Raw genomic sequence first — 19,609 nt, forward strand, 5'->3', positions numbered from 1 at the left:
ATACAGAAGTTATTTTTATATAACCTTGTGTTGAGTTCCTTTTGTGGTGTGCCTAGGATGTTGTTGCTGTTGTGTGCTGGCGCAAATGCTTTACACATTGCCTCCGGGATAGGCCTCTCTGCTCGTGCCAAGCTACCAAGGAGGTGAGCAGGGGTTATCTTGGCGTGTGACTTCCTTGCCCTGACTAGAATGGTGGTTTCTGCCTAGCTTTGGCGTCGGCCTTAGCCAACCAGAAATAGCCAGTTCTAACAAAGACCATTACAGTTCTATGTGCTCACTCTATATGGAAAAGTAATTTTTACTTAAAGGCATTTATGAAAATTAAGTTGCCCTTAAGGTATGCCTCGGCTTAATCTGTGCTTCTGTGACACTCTGAATTTAGGCAATAATAATGGGGATGTGTGCTAATAAAAACAGTTGGGTTTATACAACGTAGAAGACAATGAGCTATTTCAGCACAGGGATGTGAATTCCATTGCACAGCAGCTCGATATCAAAAGCAGTAGTCTGCTCTCCTCACCATTTCTATGAGGCATTCATCAGGAGTTAATTTTTAAAAGGACTTTCGGAGTGCGAAAATGAGTTCAGAAGCTGCTGGTGAGCATGCAACATTACTGCAATACGTTCTTTTGAAATCAGAACAACAATAGGTGGATCACAAATTATCTAGATAGGCAGTCAGTCATGCGTAGGTACATGGGATTTTGAAAGATCTTTTGTTAAACTCCTGCCATTGCTTTGGCCTCCGTTTTCAAAGATTGTTCTTTAACCAAAAGAGACTAAATTGTCCTCTGTACTAACTGCCTTAAGACACTGGCCCACAAAATGAAGAAAACATGAGTTTCAGTAGGTGTCTGTGGTATCGTATATATTAAACTAGAGTTGTAGCCAGTCTTCTCTCATGCATCTGTTGATATCCAACAAAGTCTGGCAATTAACTGACTTTGGGCTAGAACTGCATTAAATAACACAAGGTTTTGTGTATTGTGTGTGTAGTACAAAATCTGTAGGTGGTAATTGCCAGAACAAGGAGCGTAGTATATTTGAAACATCTATGTAAATGAGTCTTGTGGTTCCCTACTGTTCAAGCTGACCGTCCCGAAGGAGTAGGAAGGAATTGAGTCCTCTGTTTTATCTGACAAAGCAAAATTTAAATAAATGCTAGAACCATTAAGATCTAGATGCTGGAGTTGAGTACCAAGACTTTAAATAGTAGACTGTCCCTTTTAAGCCTCCACTGCTAGTTGGAGCCCATGGTGGCTCCTTTGCTACCAGTTGGGCTCTGCTTCTGCTAGTATTGGTGGCAGCATTTTAGGTCACAGTACAATTGCCATAGTTCAGTCTAATATGAGGTTAATACGAATTTTAAATACCATGTGATAGATTGTATCTTATTTTAATTATTATAAGTTAAATACTTGTGCTGTTTTTTCTTTCTTTCTAATTTGAGATTCTAAAGGTACTGTAACAGGTTTACTGTTAACCAGATTATTTTTTTCGTCTTCAGTTGCAGTATCCAGTGTACTGGGACCATTTGGAGTTTTGTGATGGATTCAGGAAGTTGCTTGATGACTTGCACTTGGACAGAGTGAGTTCACCAAAATTGAGAATTGATGCATCTTTTATGGCCTACGATTTATAGAAACTAATCTTTCTGCTTGGCTATGTATGCACAGCTGCAGTGTTCTGACCCTTTCTTACCAGTAGGGTCGTGAGGTTTGGTGTGTTTTTAGAGGTTTAGTGGGGCTGGTCAGTTTGGATGTCTTTTTCAAAGCGTAAGTGTTGTAGTTGTTTGAAGGTCACCAGCACAATAATTCTGTGGTACAGTTTGCAAAATGTTTACCTATAATCCTGGAAAAATGTTGGGAAGGAACACTGTAAAACATCCAAGGCCTGTTGAGGAATCCCAGTGCTGACACTAACACAAAAGTAAAGCAAGCCGGAAAAACAGAACAATCTCATATAGCTAAAAACCTTACACATTTTTAATAGTCTGGAGTTATTTGTTTGGTAAAAACTTAACTCAAATCATTATCACGGTGCTGTTGCAATACACCTCCATAAAGACTGACTCCGTATAACAGCCAGACCAGAACGCAAAACTGAGGACCATATAGGATAGGCAGTGACTCACAATATTTCAGCAAGTGGATCAAAGCTACACTCTGTCCCTTTAAGTTGGATTTCTTAATATGCACATTTTGTTGCCCTGGTTGACCTATTTCCCAAACGGTTGGGAATTAAAAACAAAAGCTTCTAAAAACTGCATGATATCAATTGCAGCACTCGCATGCAAGTGTCTCTCTGCAAACCCTAAGCAATATCTGTGAGACATCAACAGCCTTAATGGCCAGGAAAACTTCTAGTTTTGACTTTGCCGGTGCTCTTTCCTTTTTGGGCAGTGCTTTAATTCTTCGGCTTTTTCTGTCTTCTGGAAGGGCTTTTATCTTAAATTTTCATTCTCATTAAACTTGAAGTACTTTCCTCCCTCTGCCTTGCATCTTTTTCATGGTTTACTTCAGTTAGTGCTTAACAAAAGACTCATACGAAACTTGTGTTTTGTACCTGAAGGTTGGCATATAGTGAGTTCCTGGAACGTCTGTGCTGGAATTGATCAGTGGTTGATGAGGTCTCCTTTCCTCTCCCAAGCGTCATACGGTTCCTACAAATTATAAAAAATTATGACACACGATAGTGTATCTGTGCAACATAACAGTCAGAATATGGGGAATGATTCCACACTCGAGGTGACGAAAGCTAGGCAAATGCACTTGTGAGTATACCTCTTGTATGGACAATACCAGCTACAAGACTTTAGGTACTCTGGTATCAACACGCTTTTCAAATTAAACTTCTTTAGGTGAGTGTTCATATTTTTAATCTGAGCTAAATTCCTTTGCACTGTAAAAACCCTAAGCAATTTAGCGATTAAGCTCAACTTCATTATGGTTCTTGACCAAGCAATTGGCTCTCTGAGTACACAGGGCTTCGGAGTTTGGTGCTGGTTATCCCAAAAATAAAACAGCCTATCTTTTGAAATCCTAATGCATTTTATAGGGATTGGAAACATTGCTTCTTCTGAAAAGTCTTTACCACTTTTGAAAACAAAGAATGCCATATGAGGATCAGGCAAAGCATGCCTTATGGGGATGAAGCTGATCCTCATAAGGCATGCTTTGTTTTCAAAAGCAATAATAATCAGAAGAAGAAAACCGAAGTACAAATAGGCAGTAGGCTCATCTGTACTACTACCTTAAGACACTGTACTGTGTTTCGGCTATTAGGTATGAAGTTACACAAGTGCTGTTTCGCTCAACTTCCATTGCTTTCTGGCTTCAAAACCAAATAATATTTCCTTGGAGGATGTATTTTACAAAACACACAATTTTTCTTTTCCACAGTGGCATCATTTATTGTGGAAAGAGAAATCTGGTCTCTGTCTGTGCAGTTCAGTCCTGATGACGTGTTGTATGCTTCCGAGGTATACTTCTCGCGCCCGAGTCCTCTTAGTTAGAATAATCCCAATTGCCAGACAGGATTCTGATTTTCAAAGCAGTTGTCAGTAGGAGGTGCGGTACAAGTTACAACTCTGTGACAGCCTCATGCTACCCAGGAAGTGATTGTGTGAAGCTGCATATAAGTGTACACTCTGCATCCTAACCGTTCCTTTCTGTTTGTACTTCTTCAATGTAGATGCTAAGTTGGTTCTTCTTGGTTCTTCCAGTGGCAAAAAGAATGAAGATCGTGTGCAGGGAAAATGCCCTCTGCCCTCACCACTTTGACTCGTTTTAAATTGTGCCACAACTGCAAAAAAGCAGATGTCACGGATACGCACAACATTCACTTGTGGTGCCTCGGTTCCAGTCATGATCGAAGTTGTGCGACAGATGCATCATGATGTTCTCCAAGGTGATCAAAGAGCAGGAAGAAAAACTCTTTGTTGTGGAACACAAGATGGCCTTGGATGGATACAGGCTCTTTGTAGAAAAGGTCGACTTGGCGCTAAAGCTTCAAAGACAGACATATTACAACCCACTCTCTAGGCTTCTTCTTATTGGTCATCTTTTGAACCTGAAGTGCAGAGAGTTTAGAGGCAACTTGCGTGGTCTAGCCTATGGACTTGCAGCCTGTTCAGCAGGCGGGTTGAACCTTTTACAGCTATAGAGAACGTGGTACAGACGCCCTCTTGGGCAGGATTTTTCCATCTCCTCTTGACATACGACAACAGCTTCCAAGCTGCTCTGATTCCCCCTTGCAGGCGCTCACACAACCAGTAGAAAGGAGGGATTCAGTTTTTCCTACCCAGCTGGGAATCTATCACTTAAGGTCACTGAGGGCAGCACATTATTAATAAAGGTTACACCCTGCCATTCATATCATCCCCCTCAACCTCTGTATCCCATCCGTGCCTACTCTAGATTTGGTAGTGCATACCTCCATCCTTCTTAAGTATGTCAAGTCAGTTCTGGCCAATGGCGCCACCAAGATGGTAATGCACTTGTAGATGGGGTGAGGGGTGTCACTTTTACTGCTTCCTAATGCTCAAGAAGTACGGTGGACTAAGGCCATTCTTGCATTTTCGCTCTCTGAAAACCTTCACGTGAAATCAAAAACGTCATTGTGGCCCAGAATCTTTACGTAGGTAATGGCAATTGTGGATCCATATATGCCTGTACTTCAGTGACTGGCTGATTAAGGTTGGCTTGCCGTGGTCCTTCATTGACAACTTTCAGGCAACTGTGATCCTTCTGTTATTATCGGGGTTTCATATGGGCCATCCTGCACACGCTGACGTTCAAGGCCTTTCCACCCTGCAGCGAATTTTGGGAAATTCAGAATAGGATGTCAGTTTGTCTCATTCCTGGGTTTTGGTAAAGATGTTTCTTAGGCTTCTTGGGTTTCAGGCCTAGTCCCTAGTGCCTAATGGCACAACACTGAGGGTTTCTGTCTCACAACATCTGCTTCTCAGAGGAGACAGCCCAGGATCTTCAGTGGTGGCCAGTGGGCATCAACTTGCTCTGAAGCAGGCCATTCACCCTACCCCACCCAGTTGACAGTAGTGACCGATGCATCACTCAAAAATTCCCATGGCACCTTCTTTGCATCCTTAAGGAGACAGCCCAAGATCTTCAGTAGTGTCCGGTTGGACACCAAGAGGCTCAGTGGTAGGCTACTGTTCATAGCCCACTGAAGGCTGACAGTGGTGACTGATTCAGCAATAATAGTTTGGGAAGGTCACCTGGAGAGGTGGATATCAGGGGTCTGTGAAGAAACAGCTTCTCCCAAATCCTCCATCCTTCCTCCATCCATCAACGGAAGGCAGGTGCAGGTCCCAATGGACAACATGATAGTCTTGCTTTATTGCAACATGCAAAGTCGCATGGTGTTTTGGATCATGTGCAGGAGGAGCTTCCCCTTGAAGGTGGTTTGATCAACAAAGGACTCCTCCTGGTAGCCTGTTACCTTGCGGGTTCTCTAAATGCCAGAGCAGACTTACTCAGTAGGCACCTCATCACAGACCACGAATAGTGTCTTCAATCGGGCGTGGGGTTTGGGGTGACCCGAGACCTCTTTAACCAAAGGAGCCTGCCCTGGCTGGATCTTTTCATCACCATGAGAACTTGCAGTTTTGAGAATATTGTGCACAGGAGTATTTGCAAAGAGGGTTTTAAAGTGACACATTCTGCCCGCAGTTGATCAAAGGCATGCTATATGCATTCCTTGTGCTAACTCTTATATTTCTGAAGCAGGTCAGACAGATCAGACCAAAGTAATTTTCGTAGCTCCGGACTGGAGCAGGAAATTGTAGCACATAGATCTGTTGAGTCTGACCATTTGCACTCCAGTTTCTTCTCCTCTTCGGGAGGACTTTCTGATTCGCCCTCAAGGCAGAATCCTGCACCCAAATCTATATTTCTCTAAGTGGAGATTTATCAGCGACAATTAAGTTGTTTAATTTTGTTAACTGAAGTAGTGGATATGATTCTCGTGACCAGATGCCATTCGACTGAGTCAATTTGTTTCTGATGTGGGAAGAAGTATGTGCCGTGGTGTGAGGAGAGTCACCTTGCTCCCTCACAGGCTGAGGCATTAGATTTGTATTGTTTTCATTTATCCGTGGCCCAGCAAAGCTTTGCAGTTGGTACATGGAAAGGTTATGTGTCAGCCCATTCTGCCTTTTCACATTTGTCTAGTCTGCCTTTTTTTTCACATCACCTCTTGTAATGAAGTTTTGAAAATAGTTAACTTGCGTGTTTCTTCCAAAGCCCTTCATTGTACCTCAATGGGACCTAAATTAGGTCCTTGCATTTCTGGTGTGGACGCCATTCAAGGCCATGCGCACTGCTTCTCTGTGGCTCCATTTCACAAAGGTTGTTCCTGATCACAGCTACTTCGGTGCAGCTTGCAAGTGAACTGCATGCTCTGTCAGTGCAAACCTCATAATCCACTTTATTTTCTGACAAATCTGTGCTGAGAACCTGGGCTTCCTTTCTGCCAAAGGTTGCCCTACCCTCTTCCTGCCTTTTTCTCTCCGCCTCATCCCTTTTAGGGGGAGAGACTCCATTGGCTCGATCCAAGAGAGAGCTAAGTTTTTACATTGAGTGCACACAGAAACAATGTGTAGCTGACCAGCTGTTCGTGGACTTTGAAGGTACTAAGAAAAGGAAGACAGTGCAAAAACAGACCCTCTATTAGTGGATCATCTTGCGCATAAAATCCTCCTATTCCCTAGCCAGCATGGACATCCAGAGGACTTGTGTGCTTATTCCACCCAAGTCATAGTTGCATCTTTGGCATTAGCAATGGGTGTTCTGTCCTAGGCATCTGCCAGACTGCTACATGGGCACCCTTGTATACATTCAACAAGCACTACTGCATCGACAGTCTGGTCCACAGAGAGCGCCATTTTGCTTACTCATTTCTGTAGAACATTTTGGTATTAGTCCACCTCTCAGACCCTTCACCTGTGGGGATGTACTGCTTGGGTATATATTCTAAAGGTGAGGAGTCTGTTTGCATCCATCAAAATAGCAATTTACTTACCATCAGCAACACTCTTTTTGATGTGTTCTGATTGTTTACCACCCTTCCTTCTCCTTGTTTTCTGGAGTGTACACATGTCTGTTAAAAACTTCAAATTCTTTGTTAGCACCATTTTGGGCTTCATGGAGGACAGAACGCACCATTTTGGGCTTCATGGAGGACAGAACTGATGTCAGTGTGCAGCAGTGATGCGTATATGCGACTCTGCACTATCACTTCCAGAGCGGTGCAAGGTTGTTGCTTAGTTTGACTGTCACCTACCTGCATTTGGGAGCAATTGATTTGAAAATCTACATCCAGTCTTGGACTGTGTATTACTCTAAAGGTGATGATTCTTTGATTAAATAGAGTATACATCAGAAAGAGCTACAGAAGATAAGTAACCTGGTCTGCGATCTATTAAGTCCGTAAGTGTCTTTTTCATCCCAGTCAAGCATTCCCATGCCACCTTCTGTGTACCTTTGTTTCTATCTGCCCTGAATTCCTCAAAGGAGTAATCGGTGATGCCCAATGCATCCCTTATTGGATTATTGCAATGCAGGTTACATTCTCTTAGCTTCTGCAGCATAGCAGCTGACAGATCCTGGTACAATGTGATCTGTTTATCGCAATGTGCCACACTTACTTTGGATTTGGCTTGCTACAAGATCTCCTCCATTAGCCAAATGCAGGCATCTTTGCAAGAAAATGCCTGGACTTCTCCTTGACCTTTGCTGTACTCCCTCCAACCCTGTAGGCCCTCTGGCAATATGCCTCTTAAAAACTCCTGTAAGTGGCTGTGCATATTTTATTGCACCATGTCTTCTCAATTTTTATATGCGACTACTATTTCTATGGGACCTATATTACAGCTTTTTGCACTAATGAGTATCATTTTGGTTTGTTATTCTAAGAGAGCTGAGGTGTTGGTTACCAGCTGTTAAGTGTCTGCTTCTGTTTAGAGTAGGCCTTCTTCAGTCTCTATCCTTTCATTAATGCTGTGATCTGTTGTCTTTTTGGTGATGTCTGCCTCGGTCCATGAGGGCTTTATAAAAGCCAATTTTATGATCTGCAGTGCATGATTTCAAATCCTCTTCACAAGCAACTTTTCAGTCATGTGCTATCTTTGACTTTAGCGGTACTGCCCCCTAGAAGTCAGGTTGTTGTATTCATAGTCTTATGTCCCCCCTGCTTCGTTTATTTTCAGTTATAAGTACAGTATATGGCAGCTGGTGATATCTAGTGAAGCTGAGTCTCATGGAGGCTGCAGCATGTTTTCCATAGATTCCTTTCCAGTGGTCATTTGGCTTGCGTTTTACATGGTCTTATTTTAGCTTGAAGCAGTAGTGAGAGTATTATTTATTGTATTTGACGTGTTTTATATAACACAAATATAACCTGTCAGGGTATTAGAGCGCTGTAAAAATAGCAAACAAGTCATACATATAGATTAAGAAAGCTATCAGTTATAAGCAAGCAACAGGAAAACTTCAAAGTAACCACTGGTAAGGTAGATTCATGCTTGATGCTGGAGGAGCAGAGATGGGAATAGTAAGCATAGAAGATGGCTTTAATGTAATTTGCACATAGATGTTATCATTTTTACCTTTCAAAGCTGTTCGTTACTATCTATAAGTGTTTGTTTTGATTAGGCGTGCCATTAATCTGACAGGTTTATCACCTTAGGTATTGAGATGTCTTCCCTGCAGCACGGAGATACCCTTTCTGGGTGATTCTGCGCTTTATAAATTCCCTTACAAATTACAAATGAGATGTATATTTTCAAGTCACAACACCTTTGTCTCTCCAGTAATGTAACATACTACTTTTTATGCTCCAGTAAGGAGGTTATTAATAAACTTTCTTTAACAATTTTTTTGTACTAAAATCACATAACTTACTTTCTTTGTAACATATGTCTCTCCTTCCTACAATGCATGCGTTCCTTACTCCCAGACCTATTTTGATGTACAGCCCTCTGACCATGATCTTGACAGCTTCTCACTCTAAGCTTGCCTCGCCCATTGAGTCAGCATGCTCTTTGATATAATTTACTATGGTATCTCAAATCGTATTTTGAAGGCCAGTTTATGTAATGTCAAGATGAAGGTTAGCCACCTTCACCACGAAAATAAAGCAATAGAGAAGAAGTGATCAAATGTTGGTATCCCGAGGTATTCCACATTAATAATCAAGGCTGCTAAATGGTGGTGCAGTGGGGTGCAAGCATATATCGGAAGTACCACAGCGGTTAAATACTGGAGAGCAGAAAGAATATTCTCTGAGAGGATGGGTGTCCCTCCACACATCTTAATTTATTCTGTAGAGGTCCATCCGATGTAAAGGCAACTGACGATACTAGACACTAGAGGCATGAGAAGTCCCATCCCCTTCTTTTGTGTTAACTTGGAAGTTTAGTCAGGACTGGATCATTCTTGCTTACCTCCCTTTCAATTGACGTTTATATTACTCTTCCAGGCTCAGAGGGTCAGTATCTTTTCTTGCTTTTGGCTTGTTCCTGTGTAATTAGGATCTCATGGATCACGCAGGATTGACCAGAGATAGCCAGTAACCAAGCACTTGTAGAACCTTGTTTAGTCCTCCAGCATTTTTATTCAGTTGCTTATTTTTTATACGTGCACATGGGTTGGAGGGGAGGGGGAGTGGAAGGTTCTTGCAACTTAGTGCTCACATCATCTCAGATGAGGAGCATTCTGCCTACGTCCCACGTCTATGATCTATGTTTTGCTTGGGAGTCCCTGTAGGCCCGTCCTCTGGGCTACTCATCTTTTCCTGTGCCGCGTCAGGTCCTCCCCTGGACATAGCAGTTTAGTCCACTCAGGACCGCCTTCCTTTTTTTTTTTTTTTACTTCTTTTTATTATCAATCATAACACCGTCACAGTATACATTTTGATAGAAATCACAAGGCATGGTAGCTAGCTGTGTATGTGCTTTGTGTAGCACTGGTGAGTCCACGAGGGTGGAGTGGGAGATTAGATTGTGTAGCCTTTCATTCGCACGTGTGAACATTGGACGAGTCTGTTGTGGGAAGGTGTGCTATGAGCCTGTTTCAAGTGGTTGTGTGCATCCAGCATTCATGTGCGCGGCTCGGTGGCCCTCGCTGCTCTGTTTAGACTCACTCTAGCCGTGGACTCTCTGTGGTACAGTCAGTTCTGTTTCTGGTTCGGTTCCAGACCAAACGAGGCGAGCTCCGGCTTCCACTGCGCTCTACCCTTGCAAGGCCTTTCCCTCTCCCTGCCTCGCTCACTATTATCCTGTGTGGCCTGGTTTACCCTCTCCCTACCTCACTCACTATTATCCTGTGCAGCCTGGTTTGCCCTCTCCCTACCTTGTTCACTATTATCCCGTGCGGCCTGGTTTGCCCTCTCCCTGCCTCGCTCACTATTATCCCGTGTGGACTGGTTTGCCCTCTACCTGCCTCGATCACTATTATCCTGTGCGGCTTGGTTTACCATCTCTCTTCCTCGCTCGCTATTATCCTGCGCGGCCTGGTTCGCACTCTCCCAGCCTCGTCCACTATTATCCCATGCAGCCTGGTTTGCCTTCTCCCTGCCTCATTCACTATTATCCCGTACGGCATACGGCCTGGTTTCCCCCTCTCCCTGCCTTGTTCACTATTCTCCTGTGCGGCCTGGTTTGCACTCTCCCTGCCTTGTTCACTATTATCCCATACAGCTTGGTTTGCCCTCTCCCTCGCTCACTGTTATCCAGCGCGGCCTGGTTTTCCCTCTCCCTGCCTTGTTCACTATTATCCTGTGCGGCCTGGTTTGCCCTCTCCCTGCCTGGTTCACTATTATCCTGTGCAGCCTGGTTTGTCCTCTCCCTGCCTTGCTCACTATTATCCTGTGCGGCCTGGTTTGCCCTCTCCCTGCCTTGTTCACTATTATCCTGTGCGGCCTGGTTTGCCCTCTCCCTGCCTTGTTCACTATTATCCAGTGCTGCCTGGTTTGCTCTCACCCTCCCTAACTATTATCCAGTGTGGCCTGGTTTGCCCTCTCCCTCACTATTATCCTGTGTGGTTTGCCCTCTCCCTGCCTCACTCACTATTATCCTGTGTGGCCTGATTTGCTCTCTCCCTGCCTTGCTCACTATTATCCTGTGTGGCCTGGTTTTCAAACCTCCCTGCCTCGCTCCCTATTATCACTGGTGGCCTGGTTTGCCATCTCCCTTCCTCGCTCACTATTATCCTGTGCGGCTTGGTTTGCTCTCTACTTGCCTCGCTCACCATTATCCTGGCGGCCTGAATTGCCCTCTAACTACTTTGCTCAAAAGCTAGAACTATCCAGAGGGAGTAGACCGTCAAGGAGTGCTAATTCCTTCCTCTTGAAACCCCTGATCTTCCGCAAAAAGAGAACTTGCCAATGAGCCTTCTCGGGCTCTGCACCACAAATCTGTAACTCTCTTCCACCGGAAATCCATAGAATCGCTTCCAAGGTTGCTTTCAAATTGGAAGCAAAAAGATTCCTCATGAATAAGTTCTTACATTAACAAGAGGAACGATTGTCCCCTCTAATCACATCGGACATACTACAGTATTGGTTGTCAATCTTGTATTTTACTATTGTATTTGCTCCCCTTTTGTCATTGTTTTATCGATTAGACCACTCTTCGCTTACCCCAGGTTTATATATGGTCTTTTATGTGTGCACTATTTGATTTAATGCCTATGTATATTCCCTATTTGACTCATGTACTGATCTGTTATCTTCATTTCCATTAAACTGTAAAGCGCTCTGATATCCTTCGGGATCAAGTCCACGCTATATAAAACTTTATAAATAAATAAAAATAAATAGTATTCTGCTAAGTATACAGTATTGTTCAAAATAGAACATTAGGGTGTTAGTTCCTCCAGGGGTGGCTGTGTCGGTAACTCAGGTGGCTCACATATCGTACCTCTATAGTCGTTCCACTTCCGTTATATATTCTTTTTGTTTGTTTTGGTCATTTTGACCCTTTTTTAAATTGCCCCTTACCTGCACCATAAATTGTGCCCCTTCACCGCCGTTTTGGCGGGTCTGGTCCTGGGGTGGGTGCCTGGTTCGTTTTTGGCGGACATCTTGGAGTGGGGTGAGTGGAGTGAGGCTTTTCCAGCTGACAGCGCTTGAATGTGCATGTGACGCCTGGGAACACCTATTTAGGGCGAGTCCCTCCGGCTTTCAGCCCCTGACAAGGTAGCTGCTGCTGCGAGAGCACTTGCGCGTTTTTGCAGTAAAACTGCTGTTTTAAAAACGTTAAATATTCTTTTTGTTTGTTTTGGTCATTTTGACCCTTTTTTAAATTGCCCCTTACCTGCACCATAAATTGTGCCCCTTCACCGCCGTTTTGGCGGGTCTGGTCCTGGGGTGGGTGCCTGGTTCGTTTTTGGCGGACATCTTGGAGTGGGGTGAGTGGAGTGAGGCTTTTCCAGCTGACAGCGCTTGAATGTGCATGTGACGCCTGGGAACACCTATTTAGGGCGAGTCCCTCCTGCTTGCAGCCCCTGACAAGGTAGCTGCTGCTGCGAGAGCGCTTGCGCGTTTTTGCAGTAAAACTGCTGTTTTAAAAACGTTATATATTCTTTTTGTTTGTTTTGGTCATTTTGACCCTTTTTTAAATTGCCCCTTACCTGCACCATAAATTGTGCCCCTTCACCGCCGTTTTGGCGGGTCTGGTCCTGGGGTGGGTGCCTGGTTCGTTTTTGGCGGACATCTTGGAGTGGGGTGAGTGGAGTGAGGCTTTTCCAGCTGACAGCGCTTGAATGTGCATGTGACGCCTGGGAACACCTATTTAGGGCGAGTCCCTCCTGCTTGCAGCCCCTGACAAGGTAGCTGCTGCTGCGAGAGTGTTTGCGCGTTTTTGCAGTAAAACTGCTGTTTTAAAAACGTTATATATTCTTTTTGTTTGTTTTGGTCATTTTGACCCTTTTTTAAATTGCCCCTTACCTGCACCATAAATTGTGCCCCTTCACCGCCGTTTTGGCGGGTCTGGTCCTGGGGTGGGTGCCTGGTTCGTTTTTGGCGGACATCTTGGAGTGGGGTGAGTGGAGTGAGGCTTTTCCAGCTGACAGCGCTTGAATGTGCATGTGACGCCTGGGAACACCTATTTAAGGCTCCTCCCCTAGCGCAGCGGGATCGCGCAGCGGGCGTGGCCGGAGTCGTGCCAGAGTCCTGCCCGTCTGCGCCCGTCCGCGCTCGGTTGCGCTGGCTTCGCGGCGATACTTACATCAGGTGCTTCTCTAACCATGCTTATGTATACCAGGGATAGGCTCCTGGCATTTAACACCTGTCTGCCTCCCTGCGCCGAAGTCCGTGTTAACCCTTTGTGTGTCCCCCATCGCTGTGCTTGTGGCGGCTGGCTACTCGAAGCCCCTTCCTGTTTGGGGTCTTGTATAGTGCAGCCTGCCATAAGCAGTAAGGTCTCTCCGCGACATCTCACCATCTGGAATTTAAACGTCAGATCGGCGGTCAAGCACTATCAGGATATTGCTGATCTTGTGGACAATGACCCCCCTGACATCTTTTGTCTGACAGAGACATGGCTGCAAGACACCGATTCTACGGTATTGAATCTGGCGTTCCCCGTTGAGTATTCCATCTACACGCTCAACCGCTCTTCGAGAGGGGGTGGCGTCGCTCTTGCTGTTAAATCGTGCTATTCTTGCGCCTGGAGTGTGCAGAACATCACGGGCTGCGAAAACGCCCTGTTCAAGGTCGCGGTTACTCCGCATTTTACCTTGTCAGGATTGCTGATTTACCGTCCACCTGGTAGTTCAGTGGCATTTCGAGAGGCTCTTCCTGAGGCGGTTAGTTCACTAGCAGTAGGGTCTGCCAATATTTCTATCATTGGTGACTTGAATCTCCATTTTGACACTCCGTGTCTTTCTTCTGTGGGAGGGATGGTGGCGGACCTTGAGGCCCTTCAATTGTTCCAGCTGGTCTCGGACCCCACTCATAGTGGTGGCCACACTCTGGACCCCTTTTTTTCTAACTTAGAAGGGGTTACAGTGCCCCCCCCCCCCGTCCCCCTGACCTGGTCAGACCACTCACTCATGACCATTCACTGTCCTCTTGACGAAGCCCCACTTAAGGTGCCACTGCGAGCCATGCCCAGACGGCGCTGGAGCAAATTAAAGGCAGAAGATCTCCACCGCCTTCTCACTGACGACCCACTGGGTGCAGTGGAGAACGTGGAGTCTGGTTATGACCATTTCTGCGGATGGGTAACCAGGGCCCTCGACTCCCTTATCCCGATGGTTTCCAGTAAGTGTGGCTCCCGCGCCCCCAGTCCCTGGTATGATGGCAATCTGAGGGCTCTGAAAAGGGTCCGCAGACGTGCAGAGAGAGACTGGAGGAAGAGGTACGACAGCAGCAAAAAAACCCTGTATATGGCTGCGGTCAAGTCTTATCACCGCGCGGTTTGTAGAACCCGGGCTGAATACTACGCTCTGGAGTTTCGCAATAGTGGGAATCCTGTTAAAACCATCTTTAAGGCCCTTAAAGACCTTGTGGCAAGGAAGCCGGCCGGTAACTCCATCAGCTCCAATATTCATTGTGAAGCGCTGGCGGCTTTCTTCCTGGAGAAGGTCCAGACCATATATAGGGCCTTCCCCTCCTCCACTGCTCAAACCAGTATGGGGCCTCCCATCCGGCTGGATCAGGTGGTGCTAGACTCTCTCCCCTCTCTCTCTTTGGAGTCTTACACGGCCTTGGCTCTCCGAGTTAAGTCGGGGTCGCCGGACGACCCGCTCAAGCCACCTATGTTCAGAGACAAGGTTTTTGCTCGCCCGGTTTGCGACTTAATCAACACGTCGCTAGCATCAGGCCAGGTGCCTTTGAAATGGAAGCATGCGGTAGTAATGCCCATTTTGAAAAAACCATCTCTCGACCCTACAAAATCGGAGAACTACCGCCCGATTTCGCTTCTCCCGTGGCCAGCCAAACTCGCGGAGGCGCATGTCAACACCGCCCTCACTGGTCATCTGTCGCGTGCCAACATTCTGGACGACACCCAGAATGGTTTTCGGGCTGGCCACAGTACGGAGACAGCACTGTTATCTATGGTCGAGCACCTTCGGGTAGTTCTGGATGCAGGTCAAACGGCGGCGCTTGTTTTGTTAGACCTTAGCGCCGCCTTTGACACGGTCTCCCATGACATTCTCCTGCAACGTCTTGAGGAGATAGGGGTGATCGGCACTGCACACCAGTGGTTCCGTTCGTTTCTCAGGGATCGTTCCTTCTGTGTGGCGTCCCCGCCCTACCAGTCCAAATGTCATCTTCTGTCTCTTGGGGTCCCACAGGGCTCCTCACTGAGCCCCACGTTGTTTAACATCTACGTGAGGCCGCTGGCTGAGGTTGTGAAGCTCTGTGGTATGACCATGATGTCGTACGCAGATGACACCCAGCTAGCGGTCACGATCAGCGGGGACTCTGGGGTGGATGCCCCAAGATTCAGAGAAGGACTCAGGGCGGTGGCTGGTTGGATGACGTCCAACTGTCTCCAACTAAACGCCAAAAAAACGGAGGTGATGATCTTTGGGAAGCGGACGGACCTATGGGGAGATACTTGGTGGCCCTCTGATCTGGGGCCGACCCCCACTCCGGTTGCGGAGATCAAAAACCTTGGTGTTTGGCTGGACCCTTCCCTCAACTTCGTTGGCCACACCAAAAGGACGGCGGCTTGCTGCTTCGGCATCCTGCGCAATCTGCGCCCTGCCCTTAAATACTTTGATGCCGCAACTCGCCAATTGGTGGTGCAAGCAACGGTTTTGACGCGGTTGGACTATGCCAGCTCCCTTTTTATAGGATTAAACCAGGCTGAGTTAACTCGACTTCAAAGAGTGCAGAACGCTGCGGCCAGAGCGATTGTAGGTCTTCCTAAATTTTGCTCGGCCGGTCCATCTTTGCGAGCCTTGCATTGGTTACCCGTTAGGCAGCGGATCCACTTTAAAGTTTTGTGCCTTTCCTTCAAAATTCTGAAGGGCCTATCACCTCCCTTACTGCACCAACTTTTGCGCCCTTACATCCCGGGCCGCACTCTGCGCTCGCTAGACCAAGAATTAGCGGTAGCCCCTCGGTTCAAACTCAGTCAGGTGGGGGGCCGCTCTTTTAAGGTGCGGGCAGCCGCACTCTGGAACGCTCTCCCTTTGAAACTCCGGACCTTTGGTGACCTGCTCTCCTTCCGCAAGGCCGCTAAAACTCATTTATTTTCTGAGCTTTGTTAAATCCTTCCCTCCCCAATTTCTTAATAATTATTTCTGTTCCCCAGTTGTGTTGTGTTCGCCACCTTGTCGGTGCGCCGGGACGCTCCTTCGCTGGAGCAGCCGTGCGCAATACAAATAGCACTAACATAACATAACATAACTTCCCCCATATTTCTATCCATTTCCTAGGGCATCGTCTTGTGACTTATACCGATTTTTCTCGAAACATGGACCAGTCCATGTCCCTTTACCATTGTCTGGCCTATTTGAACTCCCCACTTCCTAGCAATGTTCCTTTTAGAGACCACTAACCCTATCTTTAACCAAGTTTTTTCTTTACTGATCAAGTCAGTCGAGTCCCATATATGGAGGAGACACCGCTTGGCCTCTCCATTGTTATTGTTTGCCCCAGAACTTCCCCCATACATGAGGTGACTGCCCTCCAATATCTTGCTATGTAGGGGCATTCCCACAGTACATGAAAAAAGGTGCCCTCCCGGCCACACCGCCGCCTGCAATTAGGTTCAGTTCCATACCCCATCCTGACCAAAGCTGGCCTGGTAACATATACCCTGTGCAATATTTTCAGCGGTGCCAGTTTTAGCTTCGAGGATATCGCCCACTCCCTCTGGGATGCCAGCGCTTCCATCCACTTCTCCTCATCAAGTTCTGTTACATTACTTTCCTGGACTGCCTTCTTAATAACCTGCATCATCCCAAAGAGTTATTCCTGAAGGATGTGCTGCATTTCATAAAGCCCCACCCACTACAGTAGTCTACCCCACTGGTCCCACTGATCTCTGAATATTGAACCTTTTTTTCCCCAGCAACAAAATTACTGTTCAGGTCTCCCTGAAGATTCCCCATGTAAAATGCAACAACGCAGCTGTCGTGAGCACTTACGTGGGGCACTGTATCTACCTGGATGCTATCCTACTCGATCTTGAGCTGAAATTCAGGAGCACGTTTATTTTTAGACTACTTTCCAGTTTATCGGCTCAGAAGTACATCCAGTCCTTCTCAAAGGCTCTAGTATTTCATAACCGTTGATGAATAGACAGCAGCTTTAGCATTAACCTCTCTTGAAATTTTCTAACCGAGACACCACCTGTAAATTTCTATTTTCCCACCCCATTCGTATTTAAAATTTCTTTATTGAATTTGGGCATTCAATAAATGCAATCACCACAAAGACTAAATATGCATTATTACATCCCTCCACGTGGGATAAGCGATAAAACTATTAACTAAACCCCACCATCTTCCCCCTCCCCAAAAAGCCCTCCCCTCCTCCCTCTCACATCTGTACAGCGGCCAGGCCTGTTATGCCGTATCCTGTGGGACCGTCTGCAACTGGTCAGAAAGGCGCAGTAGTCTCAAATATCTAGGTCAGGTGAGTTCTTTAAATTCAGAGGATAGTAGCAATAAAAAGGTTTTCCAAAGGGCAGGGAATGAAGCACTCTTATCGGTAAGTGAAAGGGAGATCCGCTCCATGCCAAGAATGTACCACATTCTATGCAACCATCCTGTTAGACGGCTAGTTCTCCAGTGTGCAAGGATGTTTTGGAGAGACGCACCCAGGGCCAGTGATAATTAGGGACCCCAGCGTGATTTGAGAGGGAACATGAGAGCGTTCGGTAAACCTAAGAGAATGTATGTATGCTGGTAACCGTGGCAGTTCAGTGTCAAAGTGAGTGTCTATCTTCTGAAGTACCTGAACACAGTAGGACTTTAACAGAAGGCAATCCCACAGTATGTGGGTCAAAGTGCCAGGTATGCCGCATTCGCGCCGGCACAAGGGGTCTTTTGTTGGGTTGCATTTGTGGAGTCTGACAGGAGTGAGATACCAATAAGTTGTTATTTTAGTGTCTGTCTCTACGCTAGCCACGTTAAGAGCAGTATGCTAAGCTCTCTAATAAATGTCCTCCCATTCTCGCTGGGCAAGTGTACGTTCTAATTATAGTTCCCATATCTTTTGGTTCTGCGACTTATGAGGTGTTGGAGTCTGTCTTATTAAGTAATATAACTGCGATATGAGGTGGGTGTCGTTAGCTTTGGACAATAGCCACTTCTCAAATGCGGTAAGGTGACTCTGTGCCAGCGGACAGACACCAGGGTACATGACCCAGTGTCTTATTTCTCAGCGTCCATTGGCAGAAGCATTCCTACAGTGTCTAAGCGTAGGGTTTTATCGAGTTCGAGGCATGTGGGCTGCTGAATTCATATTGGTGCATAGATCGCCGCCTAGCGTTGGGTCCGGATGATCGCACATTGTTGTCCTGGAAGAGTCTTCGAAGTATCACGAGATAGGTGGCTCCTCCCCTGGACTACAGTGCGCATGGGCATCGACTCCATCCTCAGATTGTTTTTTTCCGCCATTGGGTTCGGATGTATATTGGTTCCCTCTAGTCGGAATCGATTTAAAACTTTCTTAAGGCCAAAAGGCCTTTAGCTTTTCGTTGGTATAGTCTTGCGTTCGGTGCCAGATTCTTCCAGCTCAGTTCCGAGGAGGATTCCAGAGAGCCGCGTGCTTTCGACGCTGAAGGCCCAGTCAACACCAGAGACCTTATCGACGAACCATCATGCAACGGAGTCCGTTCAAGTGATGTCCCGTGTGCAACTCAAAGTATCCCCACATCGACGTCCACCCGGTGTGCAACAAGTGTCTCTCGCCGGATCATGATGAAGCCAGCTGCATGGCTTGTTCCCGTTTTTGATCCAAGAAGACTTCTGCATCGTCGCGCTGCGTGCCAGGAGGCCCAGCAGACTGCACCGGCGCCTGTGGACATATTCGATGCCGGGGATGATGAAGGAGCTGACCGGGAAATTTGTGAGAACCTGTCGAATCCCGCATCGGAGGTCGACTACAACTACGACGTGGATGTTGAAATGCTCGACGAGGAAGAAGTCGTCGACGAGGTAGGAGACGACGACGGGGCCTTTGGGGCCATGGAAGATCGCTCGAGCGAGGAGCTAACTCAAACTGACATTGGGGCCGAAACGCTTCAAAAGGCTCAGGTCGAGGGATCGCCACTAGGCCTTACCCAAGCTCTTCCAGTGAGTTCTAAGGGCCCGCCTTCGGGCTCGGCTACGGACATTGCTAAGGAGCGGCACCCTGCGAAATCGAAACCGAAAGTGAAGACACCGGTCTCGACGCAAGTGAAAGCACTGGTGCCCTCATCGAAACCAAAAGTGCGTATTGCTTTGGTCAGCTCAAAGCCCTCGGACCTGTCTGCATCAACGAAGCAAAAGGGCGTTATCGACCCGAAGAAACAGCTCAAGGGCGTCGAGACGAAGTCTGGCACGCCGAAGACAAAGGTCAAGGCAGTCGAGCCGAACAAATCGACGCCAAAGACGGTCGACACCGACAAAGGGCTCAGTGA

General features: G+C 46.6%; 1 protein-coding gene across 3 annotated transcripts in view; it reads left to right on the forward strand.

Annotated features, from left to right (window-relative positions):
* SPG21 (SPG21 abhydrolase domain containing, maspardin) overlaps positions 1-19,609 on the forward strand; it is a 374,771-nt gene that overhangs the window by 207,967 nt on the left and 147,195 nt on the right. For all 3 annotated transcript variants that reach the window (XM_086958046.1, XM_086958045.1, XM_086958047.1), the window contains one exon: positions 1,508-1,588. In XM_086958046.1, the coding sequence (XP_086814172.1) occupies positions 1,508-1,588 (81 nt within the window). The remainder of the gene's footprint in view (positions 1-1,507; positions 1,589-19,609) is intronic.

The sequence above is a fragment of the Lissotriton vulgaris genome, chromosome 2_1, assembly GCF_964263255.1.
Source record: "Lissotriton vulgaris chromosome 2_1, aLisVul1.2, whole genome shotgun sequence".
NCBI lineage: Eukaryota > Metazoa > Chordata > Amphibia > Caudata > Salamandridae > Lissotriton > Lissotriton vulgaris.